The sequence below is a fragment of the Meriones unguiculatus genome, chromosome 1 (assembly GCF_030254825.1).
Source record: "Meriones unguiculatus strain TT.TT164.6M chromosome 1, Bangor_MerUng_6.1, whole genome shotgun sequence".
Classification (NCBI taxonomy): Eukaryota; Metazoa; Chordata; class Mammalia; order Rodentia; family Muridae; genus Meriones; species Meriones unguiculatus.
In genome coordinates, this window is record NC_083349.1 from 20,412,695 (window position 1) to 20,436,862 (window position 24,168).

Below are 24,168 nucleotides of genomic sequence, written 5' to 3' on the forward strand. Positions count from 1 at the left end.
AGCACACAGTAAAGGAGATCTGATTTTGACATTGTGGCCTATGGCCTGGCCCCTACTCTGCAAGGTGGAAAAGTGGGTGGGCGAAGGGGTGAGGGAGCTGCCTGGAAAGGAATGAGTATGGTTAGTCCTGGCCAGGGCCAAACCCTGTGTTCCCAGGGATCCCTCAGCGATGTCATCAAGGCTGCAGTGCTGTGTCCCGCCAGAGATGTGGGGACAGAGCAGACAGGGTGACATGGGGGAAAGAGAGCATTTCTGTAGCGCCCAGAAGCCTCCTGGTCTGGGCAGAGAGATCCGGCACCCAGGAGTTGCCCAGGCAAGTGTAGTATCTCTGTGCCTCCCCTGGCTTCTGCTTTCGCTTTTCTCCTGGATCCCAGAGGCAGCCTCTCTCCTTGTTCTCCTTCTCTTACTCTTCCTCCTTCTCCTCAGCTTCCCTGCCCAACACTAAACGGACACCCTCTGTTGCTTAATGGGTCCAGACTCCTCCGGACCAGGGTCCAGAGAAGGACGAAGCGTAACACTTGGAACCCCTTAGGCCTCGCGAGGGCGGAGCCTCGGAAGGCGTGTTTGGATTGGCCAATGAATGCTCAGAAGCTGCGTTGCGCGCTCGCCTAGATCCCAGGGTAGTGGGGCGAGCTCCCCAGAGGGAGGCCCCGCCCTGGTGAAAGTGGGAGGATCCAATCTATTGTGGGGCGGGGCCTTCCTGGCTCACTGCGGAAGGGCAGGTGTCAGGAAACATCTGGCTCACCCACCAGGAACACAGCCCACATTCTCCCGGCAAAGACAGGTACCCAGACTTACCTGTTGAGCTTCCAGACCCGAGGATGTCCATCTAGGTGCAGCTCAGAGTCCTTGACAGGATCTCGGGTGAAGACTGTCCTAGGGCCCTAATGGTGGAATCAATCAAAACTTTGAAAGGGGCTCACACTGGCCCCAACAACCGGTTCCCACCCGTTGAGGCGGTTGGGAGGGAGGAAAGGACCCCACTGTAAATTCGGCTGAGCTGCCGAAGAAGCAAGGTTCTCAATGGGGCCAAGAAGACCCCTGCATAATGACTTGCATAGCCCCATACCCACCAAAAGCCAGAAATCAGACCTGCCTGCATTTCCCTCTAGAAATAAGGTATGAGGTCTCCCTGTGGACGGCACCTGGAGGCTCACCCAGATGCCCCTTTCAGGTGGGAGTGCTCCCTGCAGGGTTGGATGTGCCTGTCTCCTGTTCTCTGGAGGCCATGACCTACCAGGAGCTGGTACTTGACGCATTCTTGAAGGTCAGGGTAGCTGGTGAACCCTGGGAGCTCTGTAGTCAGCCACTCTCTTCTCCCTCTCCTGTAGGCACAGGCCATCCGTTCCAGCCTGGTGAGTCAACACCCAGTCAGAACCAACAGGACTTTTGCCCCTTGCCTCCTGCAGCAAGGCTTGCCCTGCTCTGGCTCAGGTCTCTCCAGGGCTCCGGATACCGCCTGCCCAGGATGGCTGGGCAGCTCCCTGGGAGCATGGGTGCTCTGCGCCGGCAAGGGATCATGATACTCACCTATGTGCTGACTGCCCTGGAGCTAACGTGTCTCTTCATGCAGTTCTCCATCATACCAGTGAGTAATGGCCACAACCCACAGCAGAGGCCCCGAACTGCCTTCCTCCTGGGCGACGGCAGGGAGCAAGGTGGGGCTTGATGGGGACCCCTCCTGCTGGGTAAAAGTTTAGGAACTGGACCCATTGATTACCCTCTGCCAGTGAGTTGCCCTCTCTGCCCTTACTGAGATGGCACCCTCCTCCCATAACCACCCTCACTTGCTGCCCCCTTCCCCTGTTTTTTAACTGATCACCTCTGCCTGATACCTACTCAGCTCCTGTCCCAAAGGGCTGTATGCAGTCCCAGTCCTTTCTGAAACATCCATGTCTGTTCATCCCTTTGTCCTACTGGGCACCCCCTCTGTTTCCACGCTTAATACCTTATTGAATGTTAGGATTCCATTGGTTTCTCTCCCACCCACCAAGATATGAGGGCAGGGACTTGATCTCACAGCTTTGGTGAACTCTCTCTCTGGATGAGGGCAGGGTGGGACAGAATAGTCACTACTGAGTACAGGGTCCCTACCCAACACCCTTTGGTTCAGTCCTACTTTTCACTATTAGTCATTCAACAAACCTTTGTGAAGTTGGCCCATGAGGTGACTGGGCAGCAGCATCTATGAGAACTTAGAACTCAGAGGTTGACTGTCTGAGTCCACAGACCACCTTGAAGTGCCCTCTTGGAGACTCTGAAAGCCCAAGCTGCCTTGAGTATTAGGTTGAGGTTGTCTCTGTGCTAGACTTGGGTCCCACTCAGCCTATGGACCTGGCTCTCAGTGATGGTCAGCAGGTCAGGCTAGGCAGAAGTGAATTCCCGGGCACAAGGGAGTTTTGATTGAAGCCAGAACTCTGCTCACATTATGGCCAAAAGTCCAAGGTTCAGGAACACAGAGAACAGAGTTAGATATGACCAAGAAGAATACTCTTTGTTCCCTGAGTCCTTTGTTCCCTGGGGCCCAAAAAAGCAGAGCTGCCTCTGCCTGCAGCTGGGGATATGGGTTAGAGGCAGCCCTGGCCTTTGTCACCATTCTAGGAGTGGCAGACACTCCCAGGTCAGGACCCCACCCTCCACCACCCCTCCTAAACTGAGCTCTGCTTGCTCACATATAGGGAGAATCCCCACCCCAAGCCTCCTTCCTGAAATGTGGGAGACTGAACGGGAGCCTTACCTCCCTCTTCATAAAAGGAGAGTTCATATGAGGAGGACAATACATTTCAGCCTCAGGAACAGCCTGCAGGGACCTCCAGTGGCTCCCAGAGAGAGGTCCTGGTTGGCCAGCCTATCCTCATTAAGTCCTGTGAACAGACACTGGACTGTGACACAGCAGAGCACAAGGATCAGATGGCTGGCCCTCAGAGCTGGCTGCCGGAGGTGTTTGAGTGGTGATGATGTAATAGTTACACTGAGCAGTGCAAGAAGAAATGGTTGGGAGTGAGAAAGGGTGAGGGTAGTGTGGGTCTGAGGACACATGGTAGATGGGGGGGGTCAGGACAGTTTGGCTGAGAAGGCAACATGAGAGCGGAGGAGTGAAGGCAGCCAGTGAAGCGTGGCCAGTGCAAAGGGCCTGGCATGGGGCTGAGCAGCTACAGAGGAGGCACTGAGATCCCAGGACCACACCCATCAAGTGGTGAATATATTCCAGGATGGTTAGGGGGAAGCTGTGGAGAGGTGAGAAGGCGTCAGATCTACTGCATGTGAGGGTGAGAGAAAGGAGTTCGGGGATGATGCTGGGACTTTGGACCCCATCCTGGGAGGACAGAGATGCTTCCAGGTGTGAAAAAAAAACAACAGTAGAGAGCTAAGTGGCTAAGAGGCCTGGCTGCTCTTCCAAAGAACCGGGGTTTGACTTTCAGCACCCATAAGGTGGCTCACAATCACCTATAAACTGTAGTCCTGGGGAATACGATACCCTCTGTGGGCACTACATACATGTCCATGGTGCAGAGACTATATGCAGGCAAAACAGCCATCCACATAAAATAAAATGAAAAAAAAAAATCAAAGAAGCAACCATGGAGGAGCCAATCAGTTTGGAGGAGGACAGGTGCTCAGTTATTGCTACACTACACTGAAGATAACTTCAGGCAGGGTACTGAGCAGAGGAGGGATGTGCTGGCAGCTGGAAGAGGCCTGGGGCTCTACGGGATGGGGGTGGTGAAGTGAGAGGAAGCTAGTAGAGACCAGTGGACAAGGTAGAAGATCCAGGACAGTCTAAGGCACGAGGTCACAGGGGAAGAAGCAAGCCATGTGGAGGCAGGTGCCAATCGGAAGGGGGTCTTTGGGAGCTGCCCTTGAGGTGACTGCTGGAGGAGAGAGGGATGAGGAAAGCAACTGCTTCAGGCCAGGCAGGAGAGACCCGGAGCAGCTGGACCAGACGCAAGGCTGCGAGGACTAAACGAGGAGGCAAGAGGGAGAGTCCTAACAGAGCGACCTTGCTGGAATGAAAGACCCCAGGAAGGCCTCAAGAGAAGAGAGAGGAGCTGAAGGACTGTTATCCTTGGCCTAGGAGCCTATGGGGCTGGAGACTCAGGTAAAAGACAAGTGGGGCAGGATGGAGGAAGAAGGAAGGAAGCAGAGGTTTAGAGACAGACAGCAGCTCAGGCTTCGGAAATGCAGCTGACGGGGATGGGGGGGATAAGATCCTGGGATTCCAGGACTGCTTGGGTCCTCTGTAGGGACACTGTCATCTCCTTTCTCCTGTCAGAGAGTCACCTCCCAAGAGGGGCTGAGCCCTAAAGAACTCAGAGCAAGCTGTCTTGCTGGGCAATGGGCCACATCTCAGAGGTTATGAAGAGATGTTGGCAGTTGCTTGCTGGCCAGGACAACGCTATAAAGCCTTGAAGCCAAAATATTGAGGATGGATGGTTCTTTGTGGCCCACTTGAAGTGTGTCCTACAGAGGGGGGTGAGCCAGAAGTCTTTGGCTAGGGAGGAGGAGCAGGGCCCCCACGGAAGGTCTTTTCCCCCATGATACTGCCCCGTTTGCTCCCACTCCTACCCGTCTGAGGAGTTCTAACTCCAGGCCCTCCTTGTGTTTCAGTACCTGTCTCGGACACTGGGCCTAGATTCCGTCGCCTTTGGCTACCTACAGACAGTCTTTGGGGTGCTTCAGCTGCTGGGTGGGCCTGTATTTGGCAGGTATAGTATGTGAGGGATGCAGGTCCCCGAATCCACAAAAGCCTTTGCCACCCCCTCTGAGTCTGGGTCCTGCCAGGTCCCCAGAATCCCTGTTCAACGGAAGGACAGGTGCAAGAGAGGTCCAGCCCCTGGTTGGCTTCCAAGTGTCCTTGCACCCCAAACTCCAGCCGGTAGGCCTACAGATTACTTCCTTGGTAGAAGCCCACATACCCACACATGCCCTGGGCGGTCCTTCACCAGGGTCCAAGCCTACCGGCAGCCCTGAGTTGGGAGTGAGGAAAGGGCCCCGCCTGCTAGGGGGTGACCGGTCTTGTGGTCCCAGGTTCGCAGACCAGTACGGGGCAAGAGCGGCACTCTCATTCTCCTTCCTGGCGGCCTCGGCTCTGTACTTGCTCCTAGCGGCCGCCTGTAGCCCATCCCTGCCTGGCATTTTCCTGCTCTTCGCCTCACGTGTACCCGCAGCATTCATGCACACGCTTCCAGGTAGGGTTTGCTGGGTAGGCCTGGCTCTAACGGGGTAGAAGGGTAGGTAGGGGGTAGGTAGCAGGTGATGGATGGAGAAGTGGTGCGTGGTCTGGGGCAGGCCAGATAGAGTTTGTAGAGGTGTGGCCTGGGTGGAGGGGCTGTGGAGGGGCTGCGGGGCATGGCCTAGTTAAAGGAGCTTGCGGGCGTGGCCTGGACCCCTGGGTGGACTCTCCGCAGTTAGGGATAGGGTCTAACTCAGCCCCCTCCCACCCGCAGCTGCCCAGATGGTTATCGCCGATCTGACAGCGCCCGCAGAGCGACCCGCTGCCCTGGGCAGGCTGGGCCTCTGCTTCGGCATCGGAATGATCTTCGGCTCGCTGCTTGGCGGGACCCTAAGCACCGCATACGGGTAAGTGGCCTGGCGACGCGGGTAGGGAACTGGGAAGGCACTGGGCAGACTGCTTGCTCTCGGACCGTCGGCCCAGCAACACCACCGCTCTTGAGACTTGGTTTCCCCACCTAAATACCAAGCTTTTGGGGTCCAGCCTGCAGGGCGGATGGGGCCTTGAGAGGACGTCGCCACCAGAAGTCGCCACCAGGGGGCACTAACGTGCCGTCCATGGGCTGTCCGGAAGGAAGGCCTGGGACTGCTGACATTCATTCTTACCGCGGCCAAACCCATTCAAATTTCAAAGCGGTCCCAGAGTCTCGAGAGGTGGCTGTACTCTGTGGCAGAGGCGGGGGAGGAGGGGTAGTGTTGCTGTGGCCAAGATCCCGTTGTGGAATAGGGAAGACCGGATACCTGGGTGTGATGCCCTTCTGACCTATGGTTCCTCATCCCAAAAAGTTAGTCGTGACAGTGGCTTGCAGACTTGAAGAGATAAACTGAGCTAGGTTTCTACCAAGTGCCCCGCTCTCTGTCCAGGAGCTCTTCACCTGGCCCTGTCCTGGGGAGTCAGCTTTATTTCCGTCTGGGAAGATCCCCCAATACACGGTTCTAGGATAATATGTGGTGGGCTCTCCCATCTGTCCCCTGTAGTGGGGTCAGACCCAGCTGTCTCTAAATTGCTGAGGGTCTTTTGGGAGAAAAACCTCACTTTGGTCTTAGCACGTTTCCTTGCTCCCTTCCCCCCAAACTCCTGCACCACTCAGACCCTAAGAGTCAGCCTGCCGCCTGCCTGTGGTTCACACCTAAAACTCATGAGTCAGCTGTGGTGCTGGGACACGTGCCTCATCTGGCAGGGACGTTTACTCCTCTTCAGAGGAGCCTGTGTCCTCAAGATCCGCACCACTCCCTGTAGGCTTTCTCCTCAAGAGAGCCTTCCTAGTGCCTAAATCGTTGTGCTTTAGGGGGACACTTCTGTCCCAACCAAACTCTCTGATCTTGGATAAACAATGCCAGTCCTAGGTTCCCAGGGCTTTGACTTCCTCCTCGAGCCAGGTCCCCCTGAGGGCCTGTAACCTAGGCTCTCCACATTTCCTTAGACCAACCCCAGTAATAGTAGAGGCATCTGGGGGATGACTGGGCTCAGAGACCAAGGCATGGGCTGACACCACAGCCCTACCACAGCATGGTTTTACGGTGATCTACGGTGGTCTGTCCTGTCTGTCTGTCCCAAGCAGCGGGGACAAAACCGGCGTGGCTGGAAGATCTCTGTAGACATATGGCAGGGCTCACCAACATGCTGAATGTCCTCTCAACACGTGAATGAGAGCCTGAGCTTGTCTGTTCACTCGTGCACCTTGGGCTTTAGATTCTGGAATACAATAGGAGATAAGACAGTCCAAGTCTCTAGAATGTCTTAGAAAAGGGTCTGGGGTCCTAAGAAAGGTTTCGTTTCTGCAGAAGGGGGCATAGCCACGCCTAGTCTAGCAGGCAAGCACACCATGAGGGGTGCTGCTAGTTTTTACTCCTAATGCGCAGGGGTCTCGTGCCTCACTTCGAGAGGTCAGAGTTCCTTGGTCTGGTGTTTTTCCGTTGACTTCAGCGTTTGCACAAGATGGGCTGGTTTAAAGCAGTGTAGCTGATAAGGAGAGTGCAATTTTAGGCAGAATTCCTGACTTTAAGCACGTATTTTGATCTCAAGAAGTGATGACCCTAGGGGAATTTGAGTTTCGGCCAAACAGCTCCTTCACTTTTTTTTTTTTCTTTCTTTCTTTCTTTCTTTAAAAAAATAAAAAGGATTTGCTGTAGAGCCCTGGCTGGCCTGGAACTTGCTATGTAGACAGACTGACTTCAACCTCAGAAATTGATCTGCCTCTGCCTCCCAAGTGCTGGGATTAAAGGGGTGCAACACCACAACCAGCTCTTTCACAGTTTGTTTGTTTGTTTTATGAAGTTTTGTCTTCTTAAAAGGGTTGATAGAAGACAGTACATTTCCCCCAGGTTTTATAAAGTTGAATCGAACTCTGTGAGATATGGCAAGAACTCAAGATGGCAGTGGGGGTAGGTGATCATCAGGATTTCTGAGCAAGTGAATTTTGAATAGAGACCCAGTGCAGGAAAGGAGGGAGGCAAGTACTCAGAATGTGCACAGACCTTGGGATCTAGGGAAGGAAGGAGGCCAGGTGGCTGCAGGGGCCAAGGAAGCGGAAAAGCCAAGCCACGGAGCTGTGAAGTGGGGGTAAGCACACAGCAAGGAGATGGGGGACACTCTGCACCGTCCAAGTGGGTAAGGACAGTAAGTGGACCAGAGATGGCCATAGGGGTCAAGACAAGAAACAGATTCCCGCCTGTTCCTGCCCACGGGTGGGAGGGAAATGCAAACTCTACAGCAATGTGCAGTTTAAATTGTGCTCACTCTGGGGAGTCTGAGCACCTGGAGGTCCCATGGGCACTCTTGAGCTAAAAGGCTGTGGAGGAGATGTACGGCTGAGCACCTCTTCCAGCAGAGGACAGTAATGGCTGCATCCTCCACGGCGCCCTGGATGCCCTTGGACCTTTAAGTTTAGGAGGCAGAGGAGCTGAGGGCCATGTGGCTTGCAGGTGACAGGAAACTGAGCTGCAATAACAGGTTGACTTAAGCCCGGCAGGGGACAAAGGTCCCCCCTCCCCCGAGGCCATGGGGTCCATGGCTAGACCACAGGAAAGGAGGAGAGAACAGAGGAGTCAGCAAAAGCAGACTGTGGCTTTGCAGGGGGGAAGAGGCAGCCTAGGTGGATCTTTTTCAGGACGCAGGCACCCAGGGAAAGATAAAAATTCATGGGGCCACTCTCCTGCTGCCAGGGGAGCCAGGGGTGCATCCCCTTCCGTCGACAGGTTTTCCTCACGGGTGTTGTGGGTGCTCAGGGGTGACCTCACCCCCTGAGCAACCCTGGTAGTGTGCAGTCATTGCCAGCCACACACACTTTCCACCGGAAGCCTGCCCATCCAGCCCCTTTGGCCTCCCCTGCATTCCTGCATCCCAGCCACCGACTCAGAGGACCACCACTCACTCCCTTCTCCCTCTCAGCAGCCCCCAAGATGGCCTGCCACACCTTCCAGGATATTCTGCCAGCCTCACTAAGTCCTTTTATCCCAAGAACTGAGACCCTTCAAATCACCATGGCATCTGTATAGAAAGAGGACATCCTCAACATCTAATTCAATGAGTTGGGGAACTGAGAATCAAGAGGGGAGGCAGTCCAGTGCTCAGGCCTAGGGACAGTGCACAGTGAAAGCGTGGGGGGGGAGCGGGGAAGGACTTCTTCAAGTTGTCACACATAAGACATTTGTCGGAACCCTCCTGGCCAAAGCTGACCTCAAGCTGGCCAAAGTCGTGGGAGGTGCATGGGAAGTTCTTTCTTGATGACTTATGGCTGAGGGGTCTGTCTTTGTCCAACCTAGATGTGACTAGCCTTACCCATAGCCAGGCAGCACCTCTGGGATTCATATAGCTGTGAGTGTGGGCATGTTTGTGAGGCCATAGAGGCCTGGGTGTTTAACCTGTTTGCAGCCACCTCTCGTTCCCATAGAGGCCAAGGAGGCAGCCCTAGGCCCCCGGGGTCCCACATGAGGGCTTTCTCCTTGTTAGGCAGCCTGAACATTCCCTCTACCCTTTCACTTCCACACACATGCTCCACCTTGGAGCCACCAAGTCTACTCCAAGCCTGACCTTGCCTCAGGCAAGAGTCGCCCATACCTTCCCTCCTTGATGGTAATTAAGGCCGCATAGGGGTCTTCCTGTCCCCTATCTCCCTGCTCACCTCTGGGAGCCTGTCCCCTTGGAAGGTCCCAACCATGCTCATCTCTGAAGCCCGAGGCTACCGGTGGGAGGAGGAAGTGGACTTGGCACTGGAGCCTGCAGGGGCGGGCACTGGTGTAACTGGTTTGGACCAGCCTAGTGCTCAGGACCTGGAGGCTGAGCTGCCCAAGGAAGGCCCTGAGCCCAGAGCCATTACCCACACATCAGCATGTGGGGGGTCCTGTGATTTGTCACCCTGAACCCCACCATCTCACAGCCTGGGGTCGGACTTGAGCAGGGTCCTGAGCCACTGGCCCTCGGGAACCAGTTCAGGTGTGAAGAGTCATCCTCTAATCTGAGCATGCCCAGGGCCACAGTGTGGGGCCAGAGAGGAGCCCTCCCTCTGGGTGGGCAGCAGCATGTGTGAACTGGGGTGCCTGTCAACAGAGGCATAGTCCTATAGGCAAGATGCCCTAGTTATTTGAAAAGACCCAAGGATTGAGAGTAGCCAGAGCCAGGAAAATGGGGCAAAGTCCAAGAGGGCATTTGGGGGTGGTAGGGATACTACCTTTACATAGTCTCAGGGTCCCCCATCAGTACTGAGCATAAGACCCATGAAGCCCCGTTGTTGGGGTGCTGGCTCTTTGGAGGTAGATATGCAGTGAGTGCGCAAGGTGGGTGAGGGTGTGTAGGCCCTGGGAGGGTTGAGGGCTGTCCAAGAGGGTCAGATCTTCATTCTTTGGAAGTTGAGTCATCAGGTTTACTGATGGGTATCAGGAGAAGACCCTAGGAGACCTGTGGGGTTTAAAACAGCATGAGACATCTAAGCTCAATCCTGGGGGCTGTGGACGTGACCTTGGTGATCGAGATCTGGGGCATGAGACAGTGACTGGCAAACTGGGCAGGCGTCGGCTGTCCCTGTAAGACCCCAATAGCTCTCAGCCTTCCTAATGCTGCGACCCTTTAATATAGTTCCTCATGTTGTGGTGACCCCAACCATAAAATTATTTTGTTGTTACTTCATAACTATAATTTTTGAAGTTTTTGAAACTGGTACTGTTATGAATCATAATATAAATATCTGAAAGAATTGTCGGACCCCCCCCCCCCCAAAGGGGTCGCAGCCGACATGTTGAGAACCGCTGTTGTAAGCAAAGCTGAGGTGGTAGCCAGCCTTGGCTGTACCACCTCTCCAGATACAAGCTTGCAGGTCCCATGGGGCTCAGACCAGGAGGTTCGGGGGAGTCAGAGGTGCTGAAGAACCCAAAAGCAGGTGGCCCAGGGCCTCAGCAAAAGGAAGCTTCCTTCACCCATCCCAGTAAGCTCCAGTTCAGCCCATGGCCATCCAGCAGGTCATTTACCCAGCTGGACCTGCAGCCCAAGAGTCTGGGCTCTCAGGCACCCACAAAGAGAAGGAATTTGAACAGACGCCACCAGGTCTGGTAGGCCTATAAGGTATCTAGCGACAGACCCCGAGGGTCAGGTTGCCCCGAGATAACAGTGGCCACCTGCAAGCCCTCCTGGTTACCACAGTGGCTGTGGCGACCCCTGCTCACAGTCGTACCCAGAACAGACCTCACGTTGGTTGCAAAATCTTATCTGGTCCCTGAGGCCTTAGAGCCATATGCCTTCCAAAGCCAGGCAGGAGGAGCGCTTCTCTCCCCTTAAGTCTGCAAAGGCCCCTCACCCCTCAAGTCTTCAAAGGCTCCAGGCAAGAAGAAACTGGTCATTTGGTTGGAGTCCTATGTCACAATGGAGAGGCGGGAAGAGGAGCTGAGAGGGAGCTCCAGGCTAGAAAGCACTAGGTAAAGGAGATTGCAAACTTGTTTGGGGGTTAGAAGAGCACCCCACCCGTGGGATCAGATCCATCTTAGCCATGGGGCTTGCATGCCAGGCACTTATCAGGCAGGTGATGCAGGTGGTGGTGTCTCGCTGAGCCTCAGGCTGGGTGTTCAATGGTCCTCCGGAGTCTCCTGCCTCCACCTCTTGTGAAAGCCATCATATGCGAGCTGTCCTCCAAGTCTTAAGAGAGAATGTGTAACTAGAGGCCTTGAGCCTCATCTGCATGTTAGCCCTGGCATCAAATCCTTGGCTCTGCCATCCCCCCCAGGGCCTCGGAGACACTGGGCAGGGGTCCAGGGTGGTGAGGAAGGAATGGCCATCCTAGAAACCCAGATAGTGCAGAGTTTGTGCCGTGGCCACCGTCAGCATTCCCTGGAGACAGGGGAAAAGAGCAGTGACTATCGTTTGCTGAGCTATGGCTGCAGTGCCAGAAACCTCCCAGCGGCTGGCAGATAGGGTGTGGATCACCAGGCTCCAGGACAGCCAGGACACGGTGGTGAGGAGACAGAGAGGGCTACTGGCCAGCCCTCATTTGCAACTGAGGAAATGCATTCAGGGAGCCAGGGGAGACAGGGCAACAATGTCCACGGAGGACTCTAGTTCTCTGACAGAGGTATCCATGTGCCCACTCATCCAGTTTTCATGCATCCAATGGATGAAAAGAAGGTGAGGAGCATGAGGAGCAGGCAGTGAGAGGCTGAGCTGATGTCCTTGAAGTCTTGGCTCAACTTAAAAAAAAAAAAAAAAAAAAAAAAAAAAAAGCATAAATAAAATACACCAAATATGGTGGCAAATGCTTTTTTACTTATTTATTTGGGGTTTTTGTTTGTTTGTTTTTGGGACAGATTCTCACTGTGTAGCCTTGACTGGCCTCAAACTCACAGATATCCACCTACCTCTGCCCCTGCACCACTATGCCTTCTGGAGCACGCCTTTAGTCCCGACACTTGGGAGGCAGAAGCAAGCAGATCTCTGTGAGTTCTAGACCAGCCAGGACTGCATAGTAAGAGTGTGTCTCAAAAGAAAAGAAGAAAGAAAGAGAGAAAGAGAAAAAGAAACAAAGAGAATATCCATCTCCCAGTAGCCACATGGCAGCTCAAAACTGTCTGTAATCCCAGTTCCAGGGATCCAACACCCTCACACAGACATACATGCTAGCAAAATAACAATGCACTTGAAACAAAAATAAATTAATCATCTTTAAAAAAAAAAAAAACAAAGAAAGCCAAGTGTAGTGACCCATGCCTTCAATCCCAGCACTTGAGAGGCAGAGGCCCACAGATCTCTGAGTTTAAAGCCAGCCTGGTCTACAAAGTAAGTTCCAGAACAGCCAGGGCTACACAGAGAGATCCTGTCTTGAGAAAGAAAGAAAGAAAGAAAGAAAGAAAGAAAGAAAGAAAGAGAGAGAGAGAGAGAGAGAGAGAGAGAGAGAGAAAGAAAGAAAGAAAGAAAGAAAGAAAGAAAGAAAGAAAGAAAGAAAGAAAAGAGAGAAAAGAGAGAAAGAGAAAGAAAGAAAAGGAAGGAAAGAAAGAAAGAAAGAAAGAAAGAAGAAAGGAAAGAAAGAAAGAAAGAAAGAAAGAAAGAAAGAAAGAAAGAAAGAAAGAAAAAGAAAGGAAAGAAGGAAATAAAAATGTAAAATGGGGCACAAAGTGTAGGACGTTCCAGGAACCTGTCCAGTGTGGCCCTGCACCTGTGCAAGTCCCAGAGGCGGGACCCTGAGGGAGTCCCATTGGATGACAGGCTGGGGTGATAACCTGAAGGCCCTGGAGGGATGTCACAACATCCCATAATCTTGAAAGCCCTAAGGGTTGGCTGCCCTACCATTTTACTTCTTTTTTAGAGAATTTTTTTTAAGATGTAATTTTCGCCAGGCAAGGCAGTGCATGTCCTCCGCAGGTGAGAGTCTGCAAGTCTGACGCCAGCTGGGTCTGCACAGCAAGTATTACATCAGCCAGGGCTCTACAGTCAGATCCGTACGAAAAAGGAAGATAGATAGACACGATCTTATTTATTTATTTATTTATTTATTTATTTATTTGTAGTTTTTTTTGTTTGGTTTGGTTAAATTGGAGGGGGAGTTATTTGTTTTGTTTTGTTTGTTTGTTTTTTCAAGACAGGGATTTTTCATGTCCCCCCTGAACTCAGAGATCTGCCTGCCTCTCTTATGAGCGCCGAGATTAAACGCATAGGCCACCGCCACCCAGCAATTATTTATTTTTACTTGTGCATGGTTGCCGTGTGTGAGTGTGAGGCCCGAGAAATCAGAGAAAAGTGTCCTATCCCCTTGGAGTTGGAGTTTCTGATAACTGTGAGCTACCTGATACGGGTGCTAGGAATTAAACTTGGTTCCTCTGAAAGCAGTAAGGGCTCTTAACAGCTAAGCCATCACCCTGGCCCCCCTAATTTTTTGTATTACATGGTGTGTGTGTGTGTGTGTGTGTGTGTGTGCATGCGTGTGTGTTGGAGCGAGCATTTGCTGCAATGTGGTTGTGGAGGGCAGAGGACAATGTGCAGGGATCAGTTCTCTCCTTCCTTCCGCTGTGTGGCTTCTGGGGCTCAGACTCTGAACATTACTCTCTGAACCATCTCACCTGATCAGAGTTTCACTCCCCATCCCCCAGCACTGGGGATCGGACTCCGGGTCTTGCACACACTAGGCAAGAACTTTAGCACTGAGCCACACACACACACACCCCACCCCCAACCCCAGCACTGCCTTTCCATCTTGCCTGCTCTCCTTTGAGAGTTCTGTTTTTGTGGAGCTCTGAGTGTGAAGGCAGTGGCACCCCAGCTTTCACAGGCAGCAGCCTATTCATTCTGGGAGACTTGGGGGCTCAGGGTCTCCTGGGACCCTGCAGAGTATCCTAGCCCCAGGACCTGCCTTTCCAGAGAAGTACTGTCCTTTGATTTGTTGGTTGCCATTCAGAAGACAGACAGGGGTCCAGGAAGGGGTCCCCTGAGGCAACCACAATAGAACAAGATGCCCAGTCACCCTGGGTGAGCAGGGAAAAAGCAGGAGAGCTGCTGAGGTCGATTCTCTGTTAGCCGCCCTGCTGGCTTCCTTGGTATCTCCTGCTTGCACGTGTATACCTGAGTTCTTGCTTAGGTATCCATGTACACCTATGCGTTCGTACGTGCTGTGCCTCTGTGTGTGTGAGAGAGAGATGTTCTGTATCGGTGAGCCCGTGTCTGCGTCCTTCTGTACACATGCCTAGGGCTGTGATGTGGAGGGATAAAAGCAGCTTGAACTGGTCTTGTTTGGTAGACCCAGGCTTTCACTCATGTCCAGGAGCATGAGCCGGGGCAGGTGTGGAGTGCTGCTAAGGTCCTGACAGCTGGTCACATTTACCTGTCAGACCTTCAATGCAAGGTCCAGCTTAGGTCTATCTACTCAGGGGCTCCAGATTCTAAACATAGGGTAAAGAGTGCCTTGCTGAAATCAGGGGTTGGCTCTGGGAAAGGGCCTGTGCAGAGTGTGTAGGAATTCACCCACCTGAGAAAGAAAGGGTGTTCTAGTCTGGGGTCCTTGGCTAGCTCAGAGAAATTCCCCACTCCGAGGAAGGGTTGGGCTGGGTGCTGGGAGATCTGAAAACCAGTCCCCAGGTGCCTGTGTTCCCAGAGGGACAGGCTATACTGGAAGTATTGGGTTGCTCCATGACTCATTGCAAGGCACCAAAGGGACAGTGAGTCTCTGGCAGGCAGGAAGTTTTCCCACAAAATCACTCATCAGGGGCCTGAGACACTGAACCTAAATTCCCCAGCCCTTGCATCCCCTGACCCCTAGGGTGGAGAGAGGGGTCTTTCAGAGGAAGAAAGGTAATTTCTTAGAGACGTCCAAGTGCCTAGCCTATCCTCCCTGGCGAGGGGACATTGCACCTGGTCTCAGGTTTCTAAAGTTGTTCTTGGGGACACCCGCAAGCTATCTGACCCTGGAGAACCTGGGGACCAACTGCACCCCAAGCGAGGCTGCTTTACCTCAGCCCTCTGGGCTCACATACTGCTCCAATCCCCACCCCACCCCCAGGTCCCACAGGCTGCAGGGCCTGCATGTTGGGACATCTGTCATCTGATAAGTGTGCTTTAGGGGATCAAGTAGCTGGGACTGAGCACCCTTAGCAGGTGAGGCTTTAACCGGGCCAAAGGAGCAAAGGGTGACGGTGGAGCTGCGTTAGCGTGTATTGCTGCAACAGCATACTGTTTCCCCAGGATCCAGTGTCCTGCCATCGTGGCTCTTGTGGTCACCCTCCTAGGAGCTGTCCTCAGCTTTACCTGTGTCCCTGTCACCACCAAGGAGGCCAGTGTCCAATCAGACCATCAGGGTAAGCCCCACCTGCCCTCTGCTGGGTCAATGGGCACTACCTTGCCCCAGAAGCCAGCACCCTGGTCCCTCTACTGGAGATGAGGGAAAGACCAGCCAAGGGGTTCAGGGGACACAAAGAGGAGATGGGGTCTCCTCTCCACGTCTTGCTACTGATTCCTCGTGGGTTAAGCTGGGCAGGATTATGGGAGTCAGGTAAGCCAAGTCACCGAGCAGGAAGGCCCTTTAAGGCAAGTCTAGAAAAGCCAGGGAACACACAGCAGACACAGGGATGTGGGCGTGGCTGCTAGTCCTTGGGGTGCTGAGTGTCCAGAGCCACATGAGGTTACCGACTCAGTGGGTGATCCCACTGAGCCAGGCTGGCTCTCCAGATGGGTCAACTCTATGCTTTTGCCCAATGATTGACATGGAGACTTCCCTCACAGGCTCCTTGAGATAGGAGGCTATGATACAAGAAGGAAAAACAGGGCCCCAGGGGACATCTAGGCATAGCTGGGAGCTGGTGGCCAAGAGTGTCCTGGGTGTCCAGGCACGTCCAGGCTGTCATTGCCTTCCACTTTGTCAAGAAGGTTGAAGATCTAAGAATGCTCCAGCAGAGCTGCCTGATGCCGGGTGCATCTTCTCCCCGCTCTGCCTGGGATGCAGGACTTCTGGGTTAGCCAACATGTGATGAGTGGCCCAATGCCCACCCTCAGAGGCTCTGGGAGGAGGCTGCCAAGAGAGTAGTCAGCTGCTGCTCACTTCGGCAGCACATATACTAAAATTTGAACAATACAGAGGAGATTAGCATGGCCTCCACGCAGGGATGACGCACAAATTCATGAAGAGTAGTCAGCTCTAAGCCTGGGGGACAAGGCTGGCAGCAGAGCCCCACAACCAGTGTTCTGACTGATGTCCCCTGGTGACCAGGTAGAACCAAGGCCAGCGTATTTGACCTGAAAGCTATCACCCGCCTACTGCTGCTACCTAGAGTGCTGCCTGTATTCCTGGTCAAGGTCATCTCTGGCTTCCCTTCAGGTGAGTCTCACTGCCCCATCATCCCCACTTGTGTCCTAGATCTGAGATGGCTGAGAACCCAAGCCCTGGGATCCCAGGTCTGTAGGTGATGCTTTGCTCTGCCTGTGAGTCCTTATTGTCCAGCTACACCTGTGGGGGCTTCCAGAACACACAGTGGGTGCAGATTGAGGTTGTGTGCTAACACAGAGGGAGGAGGAGGAGATCAGAGCCCTCCCCACTGTGCCCTGGACCCTCTTGTGGATCATCACCATGGCCCACAGACCCCTGCTAACCTTAAGTCTCACCACCCAGGCCTGGCTTCCAGGGGTGCCACCTAGCTCTGAGAGGCAGCCAGACTATGCAGACTCTTGCTCTGACCATCTGGTGAAGGAACACAGGACCCCATACCTAGTCTGCTCAGCTTTGAATATGCCAGAGTGACCCTATTTTTCAGGAATGGCCACAGTCTGAAGGCTTTGTTTGTGGTACTGAGACTAGAACCCAGAGCCTCACAAAAACCAGGCAGGGGTCCTACCACTGATCTATTCTTGCTGTGGGTTAAGAGGTACTCTAACCCCAAAGGTTCTAGACCCCTAGCAGGAATAGAAGGGGCCACAAGAAAGTGCCCCACCTGCTGTCTGGGTCAGGGTCCAGCCATTGAGGCTGGATGTTTCAGCTACAGTAACTAGAACTGGAGAATACAGAACCTATGTAGCAGGGGCCTCTGAGAGCTCCCATTACTCCCTGGGTTCCCCTCCTGGCACCTTGTGGCTTACAGGGACTCCTTAACAGCAGCCCTGCAGCTCACCTTCTACAGAATCCCAGACCAGCCCCCCACCAAGGTGTTCCGTGCCCTCCCTAGCCAAGCAAGTTCCCTCCCCAGGACTCAGGGGAGAGGTGTGTGCTTCAGTGGGGCCTGGCAGCACAGCTGATCTGCTTCTCTATCCAGGACTCTTCATGGTGATGTTCTCCATCATCTCTATGGACTTCTTCCAGCTGGAGGTTGCACAGACTGGCTACCTCATGTCCTTCTTCGGGGTCCTCCAGATGGTGAGTAGGCACGAGTAGAGGGCTGCCAGGCGGAGAGGACTCAGTTTCCCAGCATTAGTCTCTGGGAGACCTTCCTGGGTGGTGCTCCTGGCTCTCTCCTTTTCCACCTGGGAAGGTACTGTCTTGAGGGAGAGAGTGTCCATGGAGGCACACACAGAGACACACTCCCACAGAGGATGTGTGTGTGTGGGGGGGGGTACTCAGCACTTGGCTTCCCATCCTACATAATGTCAGAGAGCAGGGTCAACTCAGTACATGCCTCAATGCTGGGCCATAGACAGGTTTTGGAGGGACCGAAGACACCAGAAATGGGCACGTTGTGATGGGGGTCTGTCTGGAGCCAGCGTCTGCCTCCCTAGCTGTGTAACAGCAAGTTTCCAGACTCCTCTCTTCGTCAAGTGATGCTAAGTATGCTGCATGTTCCGTGAGGTGGCCAGGGATGCGTGAAAGATTCTGGGCGCTCGAGGAACATCTGATATGTGAAGAGCCATCTACTATGCTATCCTTATAGAAACTAGGAGCTTCTGGCTGCTGGGAGTCTGGGCCAGCAAACTTGAGCCAGTTTGAAGCAGGGGATCACGTTTTCTCTCAGCCAACCCTTCAGGGCCCCCTGGCTCCAAGGCCGAGGCCAGCATAGTCAAAGCCAACTACCCCTTCTCTGGTTCCTACTGGCATTTGCCCAGACGATGGGTGGCAGAGACAGGTGGCGATATGCCACCATGGCGCCGTGTGATTTGACTGTCAGTCCGCTGTTACCCAGGAGTGGCTATTCTGAGACTTGCAGAGGAGGAGCCTAGATCACTCCGGAAGCTTACTGACATTTCTGGCACTGCTGGGCCATCTGTTCTCTGAGCTCCCAGGCCCAGAGCTGGCCTACTCCATAACCAGCCCCCCACCAAGGACAGTGAAAGCTTCTAATCTGCACCAGCAAGAAGGGACACACTGATGGGGATAAATAAAATAAAGAAAACCAGCAATACTGACCCATGGCTGAGCGGAGCTTCGTCCTAAATGGATTGAGTGCTGAGAATGTAGCTCAGTTGATAGAATGCCTACCTAGCATGCCCAAAGCCTGGGTTCCAGCAGCACATAACCAGACATGGTGGTTATAATCCCGACACTCAGGAGTCGGAGGTAGGAGGATCAGAAGCTCAAGATCATCCTTGACTACATAGTGAATAATTTTTTAGTCTAGACTGAGCTACAAAATTAGTGAATGAATGAATGAAGGAATGAAGGAATGAATGAGACTTCCTTGCAGCCAGGCCCCACAAGCCTGTACTCAGTGTAAGTCCAGGCCCTTTTGAGACTCTTGGACACAGATACTTCTGTGGTCCATGGTTTTGTTGTGGTAACCTGGGATTGTTGCAGAGGCCTAGAAAGAGGAGTCTGCTTGGGGACCTGGTGAAAGGGAGAATGAGAAGAGGAGGCAGAGGGCAAGTGTGTCAGAGCTCTGGGCCCTAAGACCAACAAGGAGTGGGTAGACTTGTGCCCTTGAACAGAGGGTAAGGCTGAGAGCCAGGCATGTCCCAACCACATCAGGATAAGAGTGATCACCAAAAGTCCCCAAGAAGAACAAAATTCCCATTCAAGCCATATCCTGCCTACTCCATAAGCTCCTGCAGGCTCCCAGGGGCTTCAGGGACTCGAGGGAGTGGCATGCAGGGAGTTCTAAGGTATGGGATCAGGATCACGGTTCCAGCAGGTGTACAGACCCTCTCCTCCCTCTCCCTCTTCCTCTCTCCCTTCCCCCCTCTACCCTTTTCCCCATCTCCCCTTCTTCTCTCTCTTTCTCACACACATGCACACATTGTTTGTTTGTTTGTGATTTTTTTTTTTGAGACAGAGTTTCAAAAAAAAAAAAAAAAAAAAAAAAAACTGGCTGTCCTGACAGCCCTGGCTGTCCTGGGACTCACTCTGTAGACCAGGCTGGCCTCAAATTGAGAGACCTGCCTGCCTCTGCCTCCTGAATGCGGCAACTAAAGGCATGTGCCACCACACCCAGCTAGTTGCCCATGTCTCTTAAGGACCCCTCAAGAGGTACTCCTAGGGTAGCCCTAATACCTGACTGTCACCCAGAGCTGTTCTAGGACACTCGCCATGCAGAGGCCACTGAGGTGGGGACAGTACAGAGCTACTAGGGTACCAAATAAGATGCTGAGTAAGAAGGGAGACACTGGAAAGGAGGGAGGAGAATGCAGGCAGAAGGAAATAGCAAGGAGTGGAGGAGTGGATGCTGGGGTTAGGATCAGGGGTTGTAATCTCCATGGGAACGAAGACCCCGGTAGGACCAGATCAGGCAACATTTACAGGGGAGGGTGGCCTGCCGGTTTAATGGGAGTGGTAGAGGGTCTGAGTACAGGAAGCCTTAGGCTTTAGCTGCTAGGTAGAGGGGCAGCAGCAGGGACTGGCTTGGCTAGCTGACTGACTGTGTGGGAAGGCAGAGGCTACGGCTGGGAAGACTGAGGGAAAGTGGCCTTCTTGGCTGCTTGACTAACCTCACTGTTTTGTCAGATAACGGCGAGGCCTGCACAGCGTCTAGAAGCTTATTTTCAATTTAATGGGGAAGTTGAGGCTGGGGTGGTTAGTCAGGATGTAGGTCCAAGTGGCGGAGGCCGGGATTAAATGTTTCCATAAAACCAGTCTAGAGAGGATTTGTTTTTTTAAGACATCGATGGTTCTGTAATAAGCAACCGGGTTTTGCCTGGCCTAAGTGGGGGTTGTGGCTGGACCGGTTTGGGCTCTATAGGCCTGAGTCCAGCCCCCATGAACCCTGACAACCACTGGCCCCAGCAACCTGACAGCGTCTTGCTCGGACTCTATTTAATCCTGGCCTTTGGTCCCATCCACTTCCTTCCTAGTAGTGACGGGCACTTTCTATCTGAGAGAGGAGATAGGAAGCCTCACCCTGGGCTGCCTGGCCTGCTGAGTCATGTCTCTGGTGTCCTCCAGTGTCCCTGGTATGGATTCTCTTTCTTTTTTTGTGGAGAGGAATCACTGCCCTGTGACCTTGTGACTTTCTAGGATCCTCATGGTTCAAATGTCTCTTCTGGTGGCAGTCCCTGCTGGGAGAGGAGATCCTCTCAGGGATGTAGATGGTGACGGGCCCCCAGCCACCAGGACAGAGGTTCTGTTCTCTTACTTTGAAGGTATCATCAGAATTGTCAGGGTCAGAGCTTAGGTCGTGGTACCCTAACAACTTTGGCTCAGCTGCTCATTCTCAATATGTCAACCAAAGAGACAGGTAATGGTGAAAATCAGAGAGAGGGGATTTGTTCTATGGGGCCACACTGAGAAGAGGAACAGGGAGGTTCAGTGACCCCCAAGTCCCTCTTTAGGGTATGGACATGAGGTTCAGGCTTAAGCAGAGGGCAGGAAGCGTGCATAACTAAGCAGTCCTGGTCAAGGGGTGGTCCTGTCTGTCACTCACCCACCACTGTCTCAGCTCCAGTCTCTCCTGAAAGGTGGTCTGACAAGTTCTCAGAACTCTGTGAGGTCTCTGGAAGACAAGCTCCCTCTGGCTGACACCAGGTTTCAGCCTTTCCCTCCCCCAGCATGAGACTCCTGGGGCAATTCCAAGGACTTGGGATCCATTGTTTCAATAGTCTGATGGCTGAAGAGAGGCTCACATGTCCCTTTAGAATAGCTTCTCTCCCGATAGAACTCTTTCAAAAGGCAGGCCATGGTCTAGAGCAGTGGTTCTCAGCCTTCCCAATGCTGTGACCCTTTAATACAGTCCATCATGTTCTGGTGACCCCAACTATAAAATTATTTCTGTTGTTAGTTGGGCGGTAGTAGCACACACCTTAAATCCTGTCACTCAGGAAGCAGAAGCAGGTGGATCACAGAGTTTGAGTCCAGCCTGGTGTACAGAGTGAGTTCCAGGGCAGCCAAGGCTACCTGTCTCAACCTGTCTCAAAAACCATAATAATGGTAATAATAATAACAGTAAAATTTTTCTACTGTTATGAATCATAAAAGTAAATATCTATGTTTTCCGATGGTCTTACACAACTCCTGTGAGCGGGTCATTTGACTCCCAAAGGGGTCACAACCCACAGGTTGAGAACCTCTGGTTTAGGCTGTCTTCCTCTCCCCACTGTCACCCTTCCTAGGTGATCCAAGGCCTGTTCATTGGAAAACTGAGCACCCATTTCCCAGAGGAAGCCCTGCTGCAATCCAGTGTGCTGGTCTTTGCTGTTGTGGGACTGGGCATGGTGAGAACACACACACACACACACACACACAATTTAATACAAAAATTATGGGGCTGGAGAGATGGCTCAGCTGTAAAGACCCCTTACTGCATGCACTTATGCATGAAGGTATGCATGAAAGCACACTCACACACACACATGCACATGTACACATACATGCACACACGTGCACAAACACATACACACACATGCACAAACACATACATGCACACACACACGAACACACAGCTGCCCTGTTAAGCAGGTCTCAGCCATCCTCCACCCATGTCCTGTGTGTGCCCAACCCCCTGGCCTGCCTCAGGCCACATTGCACTATTCCTCCTCCCCAGCCCAGGCTTCTTCCACGGTGGAGCATTATGGGTGGGACCTCATGGTGGGTTGCCATCTGGCTTTGTAACATCCCTGCTCAGCCTGGCTCTGCCCATTGTTCTGCCAGGTCCTGATGTCCAACATTCTCCACTTTTGCTTCCTGATACCCGGCCTGGTATTCAGTCTCTGTACCCTCAACGTGGTCACTGACAGCATGCTGACCAAGGCTGTGTCCTCTTCAGACACAGGTGAGCTTACTGGGGCCCCAACTTCCAGGATTTTTCCTGGTAGCCTGGGCCAGAGAAGGTGGGCTGACAAGAAAGAAGAGTCCAGGTAGAGATCCTGCCCCTTCCTTGTCCTGCTGACGAGTCCAGAATCAGGCATGGACACAAGTGGAGGGCTTCCTGGAAGAGGCATTTGGCTTGGCTCTGATCCATGCCAGAAGTTCACTAAAAAGAGGAAAGACCAGTCAGAGGTCAGATGAGCAAAGGACTGGACCTGAAAGACCTGCCTCGGCCACTTAGGAAGACAGCTGGTGGCTGGAGTAGTGAAGAGGCCAGAGAGGGCGAACAGCAAGGGACGCTTCCTAGTCCTGGACAACACAAGAACTCAGCACTTCCTGACTAAAGGGTTCAAATCCACACAGCTAGGGGTATCTCCTAGCCTGGCCTCCAAGGCTCTCTAGGAGGAGAAGGGGGTGTAAAGGCCAAGCAAGTGGAGGGCAGGGATGGCCAGGAGGAGCAGGACAAGCCACCAAGGCCACATCACACCTGCAATGCCACCTTTCAACACAGAAAGGGCAAGGCCTGGTTTGCCTGGGAACAGGAGGTTCAGAGGGGGCAGTAACTGCCCTCTGTCAGTTAGTGTCTTCAGGCATGTAGGCAGTGAGAGAAGCTGCCCCTGAGTTTCCCCACAGCTGGCCCTGAGTGTGGGGAGGGCCTGACAGGCCCTTGTCTTGGCTGAGTTTAAAAGCCTGGTCTCAGAAGTCCCTGGCCAGTGAGCAGCAAAGCTCACTCACCTTCTGGAGCAGGGGGAGGCTGAGTATGACTCCCACCTGGGGATGGAAAGCTGGATGGGTGTGTCGGTGTGTCGGTGACTGCTGGCGTCCACTTGCAGTCACTCTAACAAGGTTCTGTGCAGGTAAGTCCACACTAAGATAGCTGACCAAGAGGCATGGAGATGGGGGCTTACATGCTCAGGCAAGGACACTGGTGCCCTGAGCTTGGGACTTAGATGTCCCCCTTTAGGCTCCCTGCAGCCCTGGCCCTGCCCTCGGAGATCTGTTGAATCCATAGCAGGATGGTAGAGGGGCAAGAAAAGGAAGGGCTATAGGAGAGGCACCAGGGGCACCATGCCCAACTAGAATGCCAGCCCAATAGACCCCTACAGTGGCTCAGGGGACCCTCCATAGCCAAATCCATACTGGCCATCTCAGTCACCATTCGGAGGGAGTGTGAGAGTCAGCAACCCAGATGTCCTAGGTGGAACCTAGCCTACGTATATCTGGTCTACACTGACAGGACTGGGAGGGTATGGTCTATTCCAGACCTTTGACCTCTTTCCCAGACTCCTCCCTGGCCTGGAAAATATCTAGAGCAGGAAAGAGGCTCGGCTCCATCCCCACAGGGAAACTGACCCTGAGGGTGGAGGGTGCTGTGCCTAATTGGGGTTGGGGGAGGAGGAGGTGAGAGGCAGCTGTGAGGGGGGTGGACAGGTGCTCTGAAAGGTGTCTCGAAGCATCTGTGAACGATGTGCAGGGCAGGTTGGGATGGGCAGAAGGTTGGGTTACAGTCAGAAGGTAGGCGGCCTGTCCAGAGACCTGCCCTGGCTCTGACAGCTATTCCCCCTTTCTCCCAGGGACCATGCTGGGCCTCTCTGCATCTGTGCATCCACTGACCCGCACACTAGGACCCACCCTGGGTGGCCTGCTGTACCGCAGCTATGGTGTCCCCATCTTTGGCTACGTGCAGCTCATGGTGAACTTGCTTGTCCTATTGGTCCTCTGGAGGAAGCCGTTGTCCCAGAAGGGAGACAAAGCCCGGTAACCACAGAGCCCAGGGACCTGGCCCAGTCAGTCAATAAACTGAACCTCCTCTTCTTAA

The 24,168-nt window shown here is 53.3% G+C and overlaps 2 protein-coding genes and 1 non-coding gene across 8 annotated transcripts in view; 2 read left to right on the forward strand and 1 right to left on the reverse strand.

Annotated features, from left to right (window-relative positions):
* The window catches only part of Cdkn1c (cyclin dependent kinase inhibitor 1C), an 18,319-nt gene extending 16,962 nt beyond the window's left edge, over nt 1-1,357 (reverse strand). For 3 of the 4 annotated variants that reach the window (XM_060383080.1, XM_060383084.1, XM_060383071.1), the window contains exons 1-2: nt 1,238-1,357; nt 799-884 (exon numbers count right to left, since the gene is read on the reverse strand). In XM_060383080.1, the coding sequence (XP_060239063.1) occupies nt 799-884; nt 1,238-1,342 (191 nt within the window). In that variant the 5' untranslated portion in view covers nt 1,343-1,357. Of the gene's footprint in view, nt 1-798; nt 885-1,237 lie in introns of those variants that run through there. The other variant, XM_060383091.1, reaches the window with a different exon arrangement.
* Nucleotides 1-24,168, forward strand: part of Slc22a18 (solute carrier family 22 member 18) — a 24,859-nt gene extending 691 nt beyond the window's left edge. Inside the window, exons 1-11 of one of the 3 annotated variants that reach the window (XM_060383121.1) lie at nt 696-784; nt 1,332-1,588; nt 4,609-4,706; nt 5,029-5,189; nt 5,448-5,580; nt 15,383-15,495; nt 16,404-16,511; nt 17,440-17,540; nt 21,656-21,757; nt 22,194-22,314; nt 23,924-24,168. In XM_060383121.1, the coding sequence (XP_060239104.1) occupies nt 1,469-1,588; nt 4,609-4,706; nt 5,029-5,189; nt 5,448-5,580; nt 15,383-15,495; nt 16,404-16,511; nt 17,440-17,540; nt 21,656-21,757; nt 22,194-22,314; nt 23,924-24,111 (1,245 nt within the window). In that variant the 5' untranslated portion in view covers nt 696-784; nt 1,332-1,468 and the 3' untranslated portion in view covers nt 24,112-24,168. Of the gene's footprint in view, nt 1-695; nt 785-1,331; nt 1,589-4,608; nt 4,707-5,028; nt 5,190-5,447; nt 5,581-15,382; nt 15,496-16,403; nt 16,512-17,439; nt 17,541-21,655; nt 21,758-22,193; nt 22,315-23,923 lie in introns of those variants that run through there. The other 2 variants (XM_021633810.2, XM_060383110.1) reach the window with 2 other exon arrangements.
* Nucleotides 16,228-16,334, forward strand: LOC132651156 (U6 spliceosomal RNA). Its single transcript, XR_009589007.1, has one exon. It is a non-coding gene; the product is annotated as a U6 spliceosomal RNA (small nuclear RNA).